General features: G+C 43.0%; 1 protein-coding gene across 1 annotated transcript; it reads left to right on the forward strand.

Annotated features, from left to right (window-relative positions):
- Nucleotides 1-10,239: 10,239 nt before the first annotated feature.
- On the forward strand, nucleotides 10,240-11,644 carry LOC130402048 (uncharacterized). The gene is made up of 2 exons (XM_056606138.1): nucleotides 10,240-10,726; nucleotides 10,837-11,644. Exons 1-2 carry the CDS (start codon nucleotides 10,272-10,274, stop codon nucleotides 11,642-11,644), a joined length of 1,263 nt encoding a protein of 420 aa, XP_056462113.1. The 5' UTR covers nucleotides 10,240-10,271.
- The last annotated feature ends 5,813 nt before the right edge of the window (nucleotides 11,645-17,457 follow it).

A 17,457-nucleotide genomic window follows, 5' to 3' on the forward strand; every position in this document is an offset into this window, starting at 1 on the left:
CATGCAGTAGGACCGATCTTGTGACATTATTTAACCATCCATCTACAGCTAATACGATCAGACAGATACATCATCGATCACATAAAAGCCACAACAAGCCCAACATCACCACGGCAGGTGCGCTCTCTCTCGCACTTCACACAATCACTCCAACTTCTCCAACTCCAAGGCAGGCTGTTTCACTAAGACACAAACAATCCACAATCACCAAGCCTACATATCCCAATATGCACAACAATCAGTTCTATACATTGCTCCTATCTCTTGTTTGGTGCAAATGGCTATTTTTGCATAGTTTGCAAACCGGACTTTCCGCTCGCTTGTAAAAAAATAGAACGTAGTTGTGAATAAATTGCTTGAATTCTGAATACTGGACTTGGTGAGCTTGATAGGCTAAATCGAAGTGCCTTAGTGAGATGGCCTAAAACGGAATACAATGATTATTCTAGGACATATAAGGCTTTCAGGATCAATTCAGAGGTTCAACTGTTCGTGATTAATTTTGCTTAGCCAGTGAAAGTGACCAGCTGTAGATTCCGCACTGTTAAAAAATACTTCACTACAAGTAGGCTATAAGTCCTCCAAATAATTCAGCAGAACTGCATTACTGCCACACGCATAGGCGCATAGTCATTATGCGCTGAAATGGTCCCTGCCAGTGTTTTTTCTATTCTGATGTTTGTGGAGAATCTTCAGCTACAGCTTTGTTACATGTTCCTTGCGATGGTTTGCTAGTTTAACTATACAGCAATAAAATCAAATGATGCAAGATGATGTGTCCGTTGCGTGGGCTAGTCATGTGAGAGCCGTATACGCATTTTAAAAACACCTGTAATCAGCGTGACTATGACTTTCCGAGCGGAATCATTGGGGCTCTTCAATCATTTATTTTTCAGGATTTCCTCCTTCATCCTCCAGTTTATGGCAAACATCGGAGATAAGTCGGTTTAATTAATACTCAAGTGAAATACAAGTGTACCTCCAAATTGCACTTATTGTACAGTACTTCGGTAAGGGCATTTACAATCCATCACTAAAGTTTAATAGAATATTCTGATTCAGCGGATTTTAAAATGTATTTGTATAATCTTCACAAATCTTGCAGCAATGCAATGTTAATATAATCATCATGGAAATGAGTATTCTGATTCAGCACATTTACTATTTATTTGTATAATCTTCACAACTCACAGCAATGAAATGTTAATTTATCATCATGGGAAATAGCATATAAACAAGCTTCATAAAATTCATTTCTAAGCAGTAGGCCTACTACATATTTCTCAACGTAAGCATCATGACCATAAGCTATCCCAACGTTTCACACCTTTCACACAGTAGGGCAGCTTAGTCTATACATGATTAACAACACATCAAATAAACGTTATTGAGGGATAACAGTAATAAAACATCTGCGTCTTGGGTAAAGATGGGCTATGCTTAATGTGAGGAGCAGAGCCCGATTGGAAGGAAGCCCATTCAGACGAATTTTACCCGGAGAAGGCAGCTTCCAGGCAGATGAAGATGGGGGGCTCTACTCTTATTACCACAACATGAACAGAACGCAGCCAAGCCAATGAATTCAGCCAGTTCACTGAGAAGTCTGTCTTAACATTTGGAAATACAGTTCAAAACCCGGTAGGACTTTTCTATTCCCCATTGTACTTTACAGAGATAGGCACTTTGTTGCAGTCGGGACATTTGTATTTTTGTTTACCTTTAACATAGTGAGGCTGGGAACACAATAGTTTGACCTGGCTTGGTGGAAAGCCCACTCACCACGTCAAGGTGCAGGTCATGAAAAAAGGTGTGGTGTGTGTGTAATTCCCTATGCAGTGCTGTATTTACAGGTATGCCTAGGTTCACAAATCAAATAGTAAATATTTTTTTACTTCTCATTACCACAACAGGAACAGAACGCAGCCATTCAGCCAAGTCACTGAGAAGTCTGTCTTTAACATTTGGAAAATACAGTTTCAACCAGGTAGGACTTTTCTAATTCCCCACTGTACTTTACAGAGATAGAGCACTTTGTTGCGTCAGACATTTGTTTTTGTTTACCTTTAACATAGTGAGGCTGGAACACAATAGTTTGACCTGGCTTGGTGGAAAGCCCACTCATCACGTCAGGTGCAGGTCATGAAAAAAGGTGTGTGTGTGTATTCTCCCTATGCAGTGCTGTATTTACAGTATGCCTAGGTCACAAATCAATAGTAAATATTTTTTTACTTCTTATTACCACAACAGGAACAGAAGCAGCCATTCAGCCAAGTCACTGAGAAGTCTGTCTTACATTTGGAAAATACAGTTCAACCATGTAGGACTTTTCTAATTCCCCACTGTACTTTACAGAGATAGAGCACTTGTTGCAGTCAGACATTTGTTTTTGTTTACCATTAACATAGTGAGGCTGGAACACAATTTGACCTGGCTTGGTGGAAAGCCACTCACCACGTCAAGGTGCAGGTCATGAGTGGGAAAATAGGTGTGTGTGTGTGTGTGTGTCTGTGGGGGCACTTCAAGCGTCCTTCCCTGTGTGTGTGTGTGTGTGTGTGTGGGGGGGCACTCCAAGCGTCCTTCCCTGTGTGTGGTGTGGGGGCACTCCAAGCGTCCTTCCCTGTGTGTGTGTGTGTGTGGGGGCACTCCAAGCGTCTTCCCTGTGGTGTGTGTGGTGTGTGTGTGTGGGGGCACTCAAAGCGTCCTTCCCTGTGTGTGTGTGTGTGTGTGGGGGCACTCCAAGCGTCCTTCCCTGTGTGTGTGTGGGGCGCTTCAAGCGTCCTTCCACGGGGTTGGGCACCAAATTAGGCCACGCCGGAGGTTATTCCTTCCTCCATGGCCTCCTTAAATCCAGTGTACTCCGGATAAACCGGTAGCCTGAGGACCAGGGAACACGTATTGGCCGTGGGGAAAAGGGCCGGTCCATCTTCCTCATGGAGGAATTCAAGCCGGGGTCCGATGGGAAAACCCACGGCAGGAATTCTTTGAAGGCCTGTGGCAAATGCCAAAACCGCCCCCAGGGTGAGACTCGTATCTCCATCTGTTATTACATAAGAGATAACTTGTAGGAACGACCGCATGTGAACATTAACAGGAATTTTACACTGCCTGACATGTGCCAATCTTTCGTCGTCCTTAGTTAAGATAATATATACTTTATTAATCTCAGCAATGAGAAATGTAGGTTGTTTTATGTTGGTTTGTGTTGCATTTCTCAGATCACAATAGAAATGTTCAAAAGTCCTTGTTTTACCCTAAGTGTGCACTAATAAATCAATGTGTCATTCTTTCAAAAAAAAATATAAAATGTGTTATGCTGGTTCTGTCACAATCTAGGCATTGGTTCACTATAATTCCCTATGCAGTGCTGTATTTACAGGTATGCCTAGGTTCACAAATCAAATAGTAAATATTTTTCATGTGTGCATTTGTTCATTCATGCAGAGCTGTAAACAGTATTGTATTTTTCCTTTGTGTATTGTGACCAATTATTGTTTGTGAAGACTTAACTTCTACGGGATGCCCCTTTTATATCCATTCATGATAATATCACCTGTTACCAGTTACTAATGTTGAAACAGTTGAACATTGTTGTTTTTTGAGCATTCTACAGCTTTCCCTAGTCTTTGGTGGTCCCCTGTTTGAATTGTGTTGCTGGCATCAAATTCAGAATAAGCATATATTAACAAAGAACAATTAGATAGATAAGGGTTGTAGATAGAAACACTTCCTTACCCTCCACCTTGATCAGCCAGTCCCTCCAATATACAAGGGTCCTGGCCTCCTTCCTCCTCCGATTGGAGCCCGGCTCAGACAGGTAAGACGTGCTGAATGTGGACTCCAACCGGGAGGCCAGCAGCGGCTCAGGTGTGTCCATGAAGACCCCCTTGAGCTCCTCATGGTGGAACCTCAAAAGGGCTTGAATCCCGAAGGTCTCCAACCCTTCTTTGAATCTTTAAAATCAATGAGATAATAGATCAGAGAAAATATAAGGTGATAGAATATCCAAGTCTGTTGCTCTGAAGCCTGTTCTAGCCTACTCCATTGTACATAATGTGAAGATAAAAATCAAATTAACAAGAAATCCTTTCAATTAATTGAAATTTAGATTATTTGGAACCCATGATAACTTTTCACTCCAACACAAAGGTCTCAGTCCATTAAATAGTCAATTCCCAGCTCCACTTACTGATTCAGAGCAGTCAAAATACGGCCCTCTGTGAGGAAGTGAGGTCTGTGAGGGCTGCCCCCAGCAGCTCATCCCTCTGCGGGAGGCTCCTCACAAAGGAGAAGGAGCCCATGAGGGAGAGCTCGTCTGTGGCCTCCTCCATAGCCTCCCTGGCACCTTCCACATGTGTGGCATCTGCAATCTAATATCATACATAGGAACAATAATCATTATTTGGGATTTCTAAGCACTTTCATGGCACAAATTATCTTCTACAGTGAAGAATGCATTGACATATCTGTATGGCATCAATCATATATTGAAATTCAACATCAGTACACTATAGAGCACACCACACAGTATCTTGACACAAAAACACTGACAAAAAAAAAATCTTGACACAAAAATCCAAAAAGTGGTTTCAATTAACATTAACCATTTACTTGCCTTTCGGAGCTTGGTCCTCAAATTGTAATCTGTCACCTCTTTCCAAAGTGGCAGGAAGAGGGGACAGATTACACACCTGTCTGTAGAGGCGCTCAGATAAAAATCTGGGAGAGACCTGCCCCTGCACCAGGCAGACGGCAATCATCTGCCCCACCAGCCTGTACTGTCCTTTCTGCAATGCTGTGATAAGGGGAAAAGCACAAGGTTATTAAAGTTTGTTGCTCATTTTAAATGCATGTTAAAAACTCTAAATCGCAACGCCCAATACCATAAATTAAATTCAAAGCTTACCAACACTGTTCAGGGCCAGGGTTTTGTTGCCCTCAGGACCTTCGAATACTAAATGATTCTGTATTTGGTGGATGAGGAGGGTACAGAACTCTCTGGTCGGAGTCCCCCTCATCCACTGCGCCTTCTGCCACCCCATCGCCATCCACAAACACCACATCCAACTTTGCGTAGGGGTCAAAACTCGACCTGTTGAAGGCCCTAGCTGCACATTGAAACTCCTCCCCTCTTAAGCAGTTCACCCGGCTTCCCTGACCCATCCTCAAGACCAGGTCCTGCAGTGGCAGAAGGATGTCCTTCACATCCAGAGGTCTGGAAAAACAAAGAATAACAATTCAGGTTTTAATAAAATCTATATCACCAGATATGCCTTACAGCATTGTTTCTCAGACCACTCCTGGAGTACCACTTATCCTGTTAGTCATTTTAGCAATCCCTGATTATCAGATGTGTAGATGCAGGGAGAGGGTTAAATTGTACAGGATAAGCAGTCCCCCAGGACAGGATTAAAGAACACTACTTAAAATTAGGGGTGCAACGGATCACAAAACGGAAGGTTCGGATCGTGCATTGGTTTTTGAGTCACGGGTCGGATCATTTTCGGATCAACAACAGCAAATAAGATAACAAGACAAATGTGACTTTAAGTAGAATCTTCAAATGTGTAAAAACAAAACAAAATAAAGTGAACAATTTGGTAAAATTCCTGCTTCCTTTAAGCACAGTCAATATTATTATTATTTTTAATATGAGGCATTATTCCTTCGTTTTAACTGATGGTAAATAATCCCTAACCCTGGATTTACAACTTTAAACTCAGGATATCTGCATTGCCTGGGGAGAGTTTAGAGTCCACACTCTCCAAAGGCAATGCAGACATCCTCATCTTCTTTTTTTTCATCAAGTATGGTAGCGAAATTCAGTTTCTGTCATGTTTTATTTGGCATTTTGTAAATCCATTGATTTCGGTTGGAAGACTCGACGCTCATTGCAAGGGGGTTTGATTTAAAACATTTTCCCTACTTGGATAAGCTTTGCTTAAGCAACAGGGCAAGATGCAGTTATTTTGATACTGTCACAAGTTTAAAGATAATTTCAGTTTATTCTTAAATTATGGAGGGAAAAATTGGGATTCTGACGGGGCACCAGACTCTAAGTTATTAATGGGAAACACGGTTCACTACTCACAGACTATTGGCAGATGGGATTGGGCTGGGAGGTGGAGAAGGGCTGGAAGGTGGAGAAGGGCCGTCAGGTGGAGAACGGCTGGGAGGTGGAGAAGTGCTGGGAGGTAGAGAAGGGTCGGGCAGGGTGTGCAGGGTTTCTGGGCCGGCAGGTTGGGGTTGGCCAGCAGGTGGCAGAGGTACCTGAAAAGTGAAGACCATCAGTATTCTTTACCTATGCAGATATTCTGTACTGGCTCGGTCTAAATAAAGCCCTATTACAAAAGCTAACAACTTCAGGCCACTGGCTGGCTGAAGATGAGCCTGGGATCTTATATGGTAACCCTGAAAAAGTAGTTTCTCAATGAACAGACGACAGACTTGGAATTAATGTTTTCAAAAAAATTCTTGCTAGTGCAAGAGTGGTTATCTTTTCCACATTTGCTCTTCCTTCTTAGACACCTACAAACCTTGAATGAGTACTCAGTCAAAGTATTCACTTATATTGTGAAAATAACCGTTTTGAAGCAGTTTATAACATGAATACTGTCAACATAGACCGGTGCATTTAGAGGGTGCCGGACCTCATTGGTTGAGGGAATGGCAGCCGCAGCACCCTGTAAAATAAATTGTTAATGCCAGGTACAGTGGTCGATGTTTATTTTATTTGACCTGTTGTGCTTATTTGTTAATGTTCATCTACCTTTGGTCGGATGTACAGATTGGACCGGCCCATCATGCCACGTCCCCGAAGGTCTCTCGGGCAGACATCGACCAGAACGATGAATCTACGGCCAATGAGCCTGCAGAGGTCGAAGGCCTCTGGCATGTACGGCACTTTATCCCTGAGGGCGTGCAGGAACTCCTCGCGGGACATTGTGTCCTGCAGTACCACTGTGCAGGTGACTAAGATTTCTAAAAAAAACATGAGAACAATTATTTAGTAGTAGTAGTACTATACTCAGTGGCTACTTTCTTTGGTAGAATATAATTGTACACGTGTTCAATAATGAAATCATCAAACAAACGTCCCCTTTTCTTTTCAGGGAAAGTCTTCTTCAACCCTGCTCACCTTGTGTACAGCGGTACACCGCAATGTCCTGCTTAAGGACGGAGACCTTTATCAAAAGATGTGTCCTCCGTGGTCTTCTCCTCCTGCTGCTTTGTGCGGGTCCTGCTCCTTCCTCCCTTCGAAACAGTGCAAACCTAGGAAAGTGTTCATTTTGATAACAAATTATTTTTTTTGCCTCTAACAACGTTTTTAGTATCAATCCGCAAGTCCGGTAACTTGTCAATGTAATTTGCGGGATATGTATAAGATAAGATAAGATAAGATAATACTTTATTAATCTCCCGTAGGAGAAATTTGTTTGTTGCAGAACAGCCCAGCAGCAGTTGAAGGACACAGGATAAATTAACAATGCAATAAATACAATAATTACAAAGTGCTAATGCATTTAGACGCTTATAGTTAAAATAAGGACAAAAACAAGACAAACAGAACCAACATCAAGATGGGTGATGCATATACATATATATACGCATACCTAAACACACACACATGCATATGCAAACACATACACAAACACAATCGATATTTTCTCGATAATGACCGTTGTTCTATACATTATCCCTTACATATATAATATCACGGCCTAAAGCGCGGGGAGCTTTCGTAGGGATTGGGTTTAGCGGGGTTTATTTACCGGCGCTGCTATGGTCACCGGTCTTGTGCGTTCCAACGGTTTATTAGGTATCTAATAAATCGCTGTCTAACCAATATTTAATTTACTGCCTCTTCCGGGGTCATTGCAATATTACGAATAGACTGCATCGGGTTCTCCGAAGTCTCTCCCTCTTCCACAACAGGTAAAGACATGCAATGGTGATTATGTCGGCCATGGTTGAGAATGAATTGTCAAAGTAGCACCGTTGGCGGGCAAACGTTTTCCCGGACAAGGCGACGTTGAAGTACGACGACTGATGATTTGAATCATCGACTTTCAGGTTTTTTTCGGGTTTATTTTTTTCTCACGTCGCGCCCCCCCTGAAGAACTCTGGCGCGCCCCACCGTTTGAAAACCACTGCTGTAGGCTATTTGTCTGCGTGTAGCATTTTGAGATTTCTGAATGTAATGATATTTGGTTGATATTTGTTCTAGCTTGCCCGACAGTTAAAGTCAATTTTTTCTCACACTAGTAATGACACGTTTACGTTTGTACCGTGAAAGCAAGTCTTTATTAAACGAATGCAAGGCATTTTGGAATTGTCAACCGATCAGCTCAACTAGCGCGCGTTAACAGCGATGCTATTATCAAAATGAAATATGTGACCTTGGGTGTCTTGAAAGGCGCCTCTAAATTAAATGTATTATTATTATTATATATATTACCTATCCACAAGTCCGTCTGTGGCCTCCTCGGTACTGCGATCCATGGCTCGATCGAAGTTTGCGTTCACCTGTCTGCGGATTTCAGAGAGTCGCCTGTGCATTTTGAACAACTCAAACTCCCGCCGAGATCGCAACGTATTTATACACGTTAGTCGCCCCTAGCGGCAGTAAATTTAATTTCAACATCTTGACGTGGGTCTGGCTTGCCAGCCTATTGGCGCATTTGAATTCAAATAATATGAACTTGACATGGGTCTGGCTTGCAAGCCTATTGGCGAATTTGAATTCAAATAATGCATAATGTGAGGTTGTTGCCAACCATCCGCCCCCCCCCCCCCCCCTCAAAATAAGCTCTTCTAATTGGTCCACGAGTTGCTCCAATTTTATTTCTCGTGAGTTGAGTCGTGAGTCGAGTGAGTTGAAGCCGTAGACATCGGACTGACAGGTGGAACTCTTCAAGAATGTCTAGAAGACAGTTCATAATGCGGTGCAAAAGCACATTTAATGACTGTATGAGATTGCTTGAAACAGATGCTGTAGACGTCCAATCTACATTGACCAGGTAGGTTTTGGGAATTTTCCAGCCAACATGTAAAGGACATTGCTCAAGAATTTAAATTTTAGCCTAAAGGCTACTCCTTCCACACTAAAGGCCGTGTTCACATCTAGCGTTTTTTTTAATCTGCCAGCGTTTATTTTATATTATATTCCTATGGAGCAGAGCGTTTCTGGAAAAAGTCACGGCCGTTTTTTTAAACGCCTCTCCCAGCGTATATTTTCTTTCAAAACATTGACGCTTCGTCACGAAGGAAACTTATAACTGTCAAAACAAGAAACAATGGCAGACAAATCACTCGGGAAAGTGCCGTTGGAGCGATTAATAGTGGTAATTACAGAACATGTTGAGATCTACGACATGTCTGGGCTCTAGCCTGGATACTAGTAGGCGAGTAACGTCGGGTCTAGTTGCTTTGAGAGTCGTTTTAAAAAAAAAAATGAAGACTCGCCTTTGTACTTTTGATTTGAGCCATATTTTTGCCTTTATTGTGAGTGAAAATGATTAGCAAGCTTATCAACGGCAACTATCAGCTAATCGCGCGCCTGTAATAAACAGAAAGGCGTGGCGGGAGTCGTGGAACCATGACAACAACTGTTAATCAAAAACATTTCAGTGTGGAACGTGGATGCAGAACATTCCGAAAACGATATGAAAACGATAGTGTGGACGGAGATCGTTTTCATTGCGAATGTGCGTTTTTCTATTTACCCGGTTTAGTGTGGACGGGGCCTAAGTTATAAAGTAACCATTCCTTAGATGGGTATCGTTATCCAGTCACTTCTGGCGTGGGTGGAACTTTAGGATTCCAAGAATGAATGTTAACAACTTATTTTGTGACAAGCAGTTTATTATTTTCATGTTCATTGCAAACCAAAATTCATGAAATAATTCTGCCCATGCAAAACTCGCGTCGTTTAGTGACAGTTGTCGCTCATAATAGCTCCATGCTGTCGCTTATCTGCACTGATCCCACCACTTTACTGTTCCCCCTAAAACGAAAAAAGGGTGTTCTGAATTCCCCTATATATATATATTTGCTTGCGTGTTAATTCGCTCAGGCAGATATTAATGCGCCCTTACCACTAGTTGTGGGGTAGCTTCACAGTTTCACACTTACCATTTTTTTCCTAATTTCACGAAACCTTTCAAACTTTCAGGTTGGAAACCATGGAGAGGACCCTAGTGTGAAAAAAATATATAAAAATATCACAGGAGCAACTGTGTTTTTTGAGGACCTGTGGTTTCACTGGGAAACAGATGGCACAGATTCTGGGTGTCTCTGTTCGTACACTGAGCCGTCGTTTAAGGTATGTTTCAATAATGGCAGTTCCCTCTTGTCTCAATTGTTGTAATCATCCTGGAGGGCTGGTTAAAGGTGCAAAAGCACATCGATTTACCTCTATGTGCAAATGTTATAGGCAGTTCAACCTGAGGCGCGCTGGGACATTTTCCACCTGCTCAGATGCTGCCTTGGATGACCTCATCAGGGAGACAGTGGCTGGGAATGACCGCATCGGCCCAGAGTCTGTGAGGGCGCAGCTGCGTGCGCAGCAAATTAATGTTCAGAGGAGCAGAGTGCGTTCAAGCATGCTGAGGGTGAACCCTGCAGCAGCTGCAGCGCGAACAATGTCCCAGGCTCTGCAAAGAAGGGCATATAGAGTTGCTGGCCCAAACTCCTTGTGGCACATCGATGGCAACCACAAGTTGATAAGGTAGATATTAACATTAGCATACCAGACTTTGGTGTTCGCTTTAAAGGTGTGGTTAATTTGTCTCCGTAGGCTATGTATTGTTCATATAAATTATATTTTCACTGTTTCAGGTGGAGGATTGTTATCCATGGGGCCATCGATGGATACAGCCGGTTGGTTGTGTTCCTCCGAGCCTCCGACAACAACCGGAGCAGCACGGTGATGGAGAGCTTCCTGAGTGCTGTGGCGAAGTATGGCGTGCCTTCGAGGGTCAGGACTGACCACGGAGGTGAGAACAACTCGGTCTGCCTCATGATGAACCTTTTTAGAGGGTCAAACAGAGGTAGTGCTCTCCGGGGGAGAAGCACCCACAACCAGCGCATTGAACGGCTCTGGGGGGATTTGTGGCGAGGAATGTCCAACGTGTACTATCAACTCTTCAACTTCCTGGAGAGCGAAGGTATCGTGGACATCGACAACGAGATGCACATGGCGGCACTGCACTACGTGTACCTCCCGCGGATTAACCGTGACCTTTGCGGCTTCTTTGAACAGTGGAATAACCATGGACTGAGGACGGAAAGGCATGCTACTCCACTGCAGATGTTCGTCAGAGGTTGCCTGGAACGGCAGGGACAGACAACTACTGCAATGCTTTCCGTATTTGGTGGAGAAGGAGGTGCTGCTGAGGAAGGAGGTGCTGCGGAGGAAGGAGGTGCTGCTGAGGAAGGAGAAGGGGAAGACCCAGCAAGAGAGGGCGGTGCTGGTGCAGGAGAGGTGCACTGGCCTGAGAGGGTCACCGTACCTTCAAATCAGTACCTCATTGGGGATGCTGTTTTGGAGCAGCTAAACAGCACCTTTGACCCTCTTGCTGGTCCTAGAGGAGACCTTGGACTGGACCTCATCCGTGAGGTTGTGTCTCTTCTGGCATTACAATGAGACACTGTCTCATTGTAATTGTTCCCCCCCGTGGAAGGACGCTTTGAGTGCCCCCACACACACACACACACAGGGAAGGACGCTTGAAGTGCCCCCACACACACACACAGGGAAGGACGCTTTGAGTGCCCCCACACACACACACACAGGGAAGGACGCTTTGAGTGCCCCCACACACACACACACACACACACACAGGGAAGGACGCTTGGAGTGCCCCCACACACACACACAGGGAAGGACGCTTTGAGTGCCCCCACACACACACACACACACACACAGGGAAGGACGCTTTGAGTGCCCCCACACACACACACACACACACACACACACACACACACACAGGGAAGGACGCTTGGAGTGCCCCCACCCACACACACACACACACAGGGAAGGACGCTTGGAGTGCCCCCACACACACACACACACACAGGGAAGGACGCTTTGAGTGCCCCCACACACACACACACACACACACACACAGGGAAGGACGCTTGGAGTGCCCCCACACACACACACACACAGGGAAGGACGCTTGGAGTGCCCCCACACACACACACAGGGAAGGACGCTTGGAGTGCCCCCCCACACACACACACACACACACACACAGGGAAGGACGCTTGAAGTGCCCCCACAGACACACACACACACACACACCTATTTTCCCACTCATGACCTGCACCTTGACGTGGTGAGTGGGCTTTCCACCAAGCCAGGTCAAATTGTGTTCCAGCCTCACTATGTTAATGGTAAACAAAAACAAATGTCTGACTGCAACAAAGTGCTCTATCTCTGTAAAGTACAGTGGGGAATTAGAAAAGTCCTACATGGTTGAACTGTATTTTCCAAATGTTAAAGACAGACTTCTCAGTGACTTGGCTGAATGGCTGCGTTCTGTTCCTGTTGTGGTAATAAGAAGTAAAAAAATATTTACTATTTGATTTGTGAACCTAGGCATACCTGTAAATACAGCACTGCATAGGGAATTACACACACACACCTTTTTTCATGACCTGCACCTTGACGTGATGAGTGGGCTTTCCACCAAGCCAGGTCAAACTATTGTGTTCCAGCCTCACTATGTTAAAGGTAAACAAAAACAAATGTCTGACTGCAACAAAGTGCTCTATCTCTGTAAAGTACAGTGGGGAATTAGAAAAGTCCTACATGGTTGAACTGTATTTTCCAAATGTTAAAGACAGACTTCTCAGTGACTTGGCTGAATGGCTGCGTTCTGTTCCTGTTGTGGTAATGAGAAGTAAAAAAATATTTACTATTTGATTTGTGAACCTAGGCATACCTGTAAATACAGCACTGCATAGGGAATTACACACACACACACCTTTTTTCATGACCTGCACCTTGACGTGGTGAGTGGGCTTTCCACCAAGCCAGGTCAAACTATTGTGTTCCAGCCTCACTATGTTAAAGGTAAACAAAAACAAATGTCCGACTGCAACAAAGTGCTCTATCTCTGTAAAGTACAATGGGGAATTAGAAAAGTCCTACATGGTTGAACTGTATTTTCCAAATGTTAAAGACAGACTTCTCAGTGACTTGGCTGAATTCATTGGCTTGGCTGCGTTCTGTTCCTGTTGTGGTAATAAGAAGTAGAGCCCCCCCATCTTCATCTGCCTGGAAGCTGCCTTCTCCGGGTAAAATTCGTCCTGAATGGGCTTCCTTCCAATCGGGCTCTGCTCCTCACATTAAGCATAGCCCATCTTTACCCAAGACGCAGATGTTTTATTCACTGTTATCCCTCAATAACGTTTATTTGATGTGTTGTTAATCATGTATGACTAATGCTGCCCTACTGTGTGAAAGGTGTGAAACGTTGGGATAGCTTATGGTCATGATGCTTACGTTGAGAAATATGTAGTAGGCCTACTGCTTAGAAATGAATTTTTATGAAGCTTGTTTATATGCTATTTCCCATGATGATAAATTAACATTTCATTGCTGTGAGTTGTGAAGATTATACAAATAAATAGTAAATGTGCTGAATCAGAATACTCATTTCCCATGATGATATATTAACATTGCATTGCTGCAAGATTTGTGAAGATTATACAAATACATTTTAAATCCGCTGAATCAGAATATTCTATTAAAACTTTAGTGATGGATTGTAAATGCCCTTACCGAAGTACTGTACAATAAGTGCAATTTGGAGGTACACTTGTATTTCACTTGAGTATTTAATTAAACCGACTTATCTCCAGATGTTTGCAATAAACTGGAGGATGACGGGAGAAAATCCTGAAAAATAAATGATTGAAGAGCCCCCCATGATCCGCTCGGAAAGTCATAGTCACGCTGATTACAGGTGTTTTTAAAATGCGTATACGGCTCTCACATGACAGCCACGCAACGGACACATCATCTTGCATCATTTGATTTATTGCTGTATAGTTAAACTAGCAAACCATCGCAAGGAAATGTAACAAAGCTGTAGCTGAAAGATTCATCCACAAACATCAGAATAGAAAAACACTGGCAGGGACCATTTCAGCGCATAATGACTACTGCTGCCTATGCGTGTGGCAGTAATGCAGTTCTGCTGAATTATTTGGAGGACTTATAGCCTACTTGTAGTGAAGTATTTTTAACAGTGCGGAATCTACAGCTGGTCACTTTCACTGGCTAAGCAAAATTAATCACGAACAGTTGAACCTCTGAATTGATCCTGAAAGCCTATATGTCCTAGAATAATTCATTTGTATTCCGTTTTAGGCCATCTCACTAAAGGTCACTTAGATTTAGCCTATTCAAGCTCACCAAGTCCAGTATTCAGAATTCAAAGCATTTATTCACAAATACGTTCTATTTTTTTGACAAGCGGAGCCGACAGTCCGGTGCAAACTATGCAAATTAGCCATGTGCACCAAACAGAAGATAGACGCAATGTATAGAACTGATTGTTGTGCATTATTGTGGATATGTAGGCTGGTTAGTTGTGGTTGTTTGTGGTCTTAGTGAAACAGCCTTGCCTTGGAGTTGGAGAAGTTGGAGTGATTGTGTGAATGTGCGAGAGAGAGCGCACCTGCCGTGGTGATGTTGGGCTTGTTGTGGGCTTTTATGTGATCGATGATGTATCTGTCTGATCGTATTAGCTGTAGATGGATGGTTAAATAATGTCACAAGATCGGTCCTACTGCATGTTCTTCTGAGTGCGCAAGAACGGTGCCAATTATTGTCGTGTTTGCATTGTAATGCACAACTTTGCCCCTCCCTGTTATAAAATAAGGTGCATCCCAACAACTTTAGCCAATGCAGGCTCCTATTGCTTTACCAGTGTGCTTAATGTGTGCTTAATGTGTGTGTGTGTGTGTGTGTGTGTGTGTGTGTGTGTGTGTGTGTGTGTGTGTGTGTGTGTGTGTGTGTGTGTGTGTGTGTGTGTGTTGTCATGTAGGCTATAGATATAGATCGATTGTCTTGGCTTGCTTGCATCCATGAAATATTGTAATGTTATGGCCGAGCTGGCTACTGCATATCGCGAACAATCTGGGGATGAGGGCATCCCGAATAATGATGGGTATTTCGCACACTGCCATCTCAATATATAGCCTAACATATACAAATATATCACTGTACTAGACACAAATATATTTTCCACTAGCTAGTGGTGGTCATTACATTGTAGTGAAACTAGTAAAGACAACACAGCCTTATGTTACGGCGAAACATGGAGGCACTGACTGCCGCTCTAGTTTCGACAATGCGTTACTTTAGTCTGGTCTTTCTCTTCACTGATTGGTTAGACAGCCTTCAAACTTAGTGGTCAAGCAAAGAAGGGGAGGGGCTCGTTCTGCATACCTAATAGCCGGAGTGAATAACTAATAGCCGGAGTGAATGACTAATAGCCGCGGCTATTAGTCATTCAAAACCGTACGGAATCCGTACGGAATCCATACGGATTCCGTTAGGAATTCTTGCAAAACCGTACGGAATCCGTACGGAAACCGTACGGAATCCGTACGGTTTCCGTACGGTTTTGCACTTTTACCGCGCCAATCTAGGTCCGGATTGTGGCCTTCTTGGCTTTCCATAGTCTTCTGCTCAAGGGACTGCTGGAGTGAGCAGCCCCTGAAAACCCCACCATCAGACACCCTGCCGTTGCACCCCACATCCACATAAAGGAAGCGGTAGTTGCTGTCCACCAGGGCCATCAACACAACTGAGAAGCTGTGTTTATAGTTATAAAAAGTAGACCCTGAGGATGGTGGAGGGATAATTGAGATGTGTTTCCCATCCAAGGCACCAAGGCAGTTAGGAAATTGCCACTGGTCCTGGAATCCCTTTGCCACCTTCTTCCACTCCTCTGTGGTGTTGGGGCACTGAAAAACAAAGATAATTTTTTTAATAATGTGTTATTTGTATTGATCTATTATTTTTCTTTTACAGATTGTTGATTGAGAGAATGATGACTGGAGGGACTGGACGAGGAAGAGGACGTGGAGGTAGAGGAGAGCAGTGAACCTGAGGGACAAGGCAGCACCTGCCTTGTCCCTCAGGTTCAGAACGTCGCAGGCAATAAAAGAAAGAGGCAAACAGATGCAAGCAAACAAGAAGATGAGGTCCTAAGTGCCGTAGGCAATTTTCTGCGAAACAGGACGGAACAGAGGGAGGAGGACGAAATGTCAATATTATGTAAGAACCTCGAGATGAAAATGAGGCGAATCAAGGACCCAAATATTTTATTCGATCTAGAGCACCAGCTGGAGGAAGCCTGATACCAGGCTTCAATTAAAGATAGAGAAAACCAAGCCCCCCCCACCCAAGCCTCTCACACCTACCCTTACCCTTATTACCCCCAAACATATCAGTCACTTTGAATTCGGCCATTTTATATTAACCTCTAAATTTGTTTTATTAATTTTTAGATATTTAATTGGTTATTGCAAATTTGAATCGCCCCTTCTCTTACCTTCGCCTCATTTTCATCTCGAGGTTCTGATTTTATGGATTTTTTGTATATATTTGATATAGGCTATATATTTATTTACTATTTTATTTATATGTATATATATTATATTTTGTACATAGTTGCTTCGCTTGTCTATGTTCTACTGAAACTTCTGATTATTTAAACTAATAACATATATGTATAATAAATAATTGATTTATATTTGTCTATTTTGTCTATAAATTATAAACATTTGATCTAAACTGTATCTTATGCTGAACATTATTAGGCCGGGTGTTCTCTTTAATTGATGTGAGGCTGTCATGCGCAGTTTTAGTTTTGATGACGGCTTCACTAGCACGGGAGCACGCATTTTTCAGTTAACCTTTGAAACTGGATTACATTTCATGTAACTTTAAACAGCAGACCTCATTGACATGTGAGTAAAATGTTAAAGAGGTCTGCTGTTTAAAGTAGATGAGGTGTATAAAGAATACTTGGTAAACTCATTGATATTGGATTTTGAAGTAGCCTATTTTCTTTTATTTTTTGTAACAACAATTACACCGTAGATAGCCTACATGAACCAAAAGTAAAAAGTTTCACTAAATGCTATTTTACAAACGATAAATAACTTGCCTTCAGGTAGTCATCCTTTAGGACACTGTAGATTGCGCCGCATGTTGCCGGAATGATCTCTGCAACAGTAGAGTGACCCATGCGGAACAGGTAGGCCAGGCTCTTGAAGCTCTCGCCTATAGAGAAAGTGTATTTTATTGTGGTTGACATGAGACTTATAAATGACAAGCCAATATATGAGTATGCATTTTGACAGCAGCACTATATGATTGGTAGTATGTAGTATAGGCTGTTAACGTGCATAGATAGCCTAATATAGCCTACT

Source organism: Gadus chalcogrammus, chromosome 2 (genome assembly GCF_026213295.1).
Source record: "Gadus chalcogrammus isolate NIFS_2021 chromosome 2, NIFS_Gcha_1.0, whole genome shotgun sequence".
NCBI lineage: Eukaryota > Metazoa > Chordata > Actinopteri > Gadiformes > Gadidae > Gadus > Gadus chalcogrammus.

Excerpts from the sequence above, each read along its gene's own strand:
- LOC130402048 (XM_056606138.1), top strand. The coding sequence starts at position 10,272 with ATGGCACAGATTCTGGGTGTCTCTGTTCGTACACTGAGCCGTCGTTTA. Across the intron at positions 10,727-10,836 it reads GGCAACCACAAGTTGATAAG|GTGGAGGATTGTTATCCATG; the intron begins GTAGATATTAAC and ends TCACTGTTTCAG.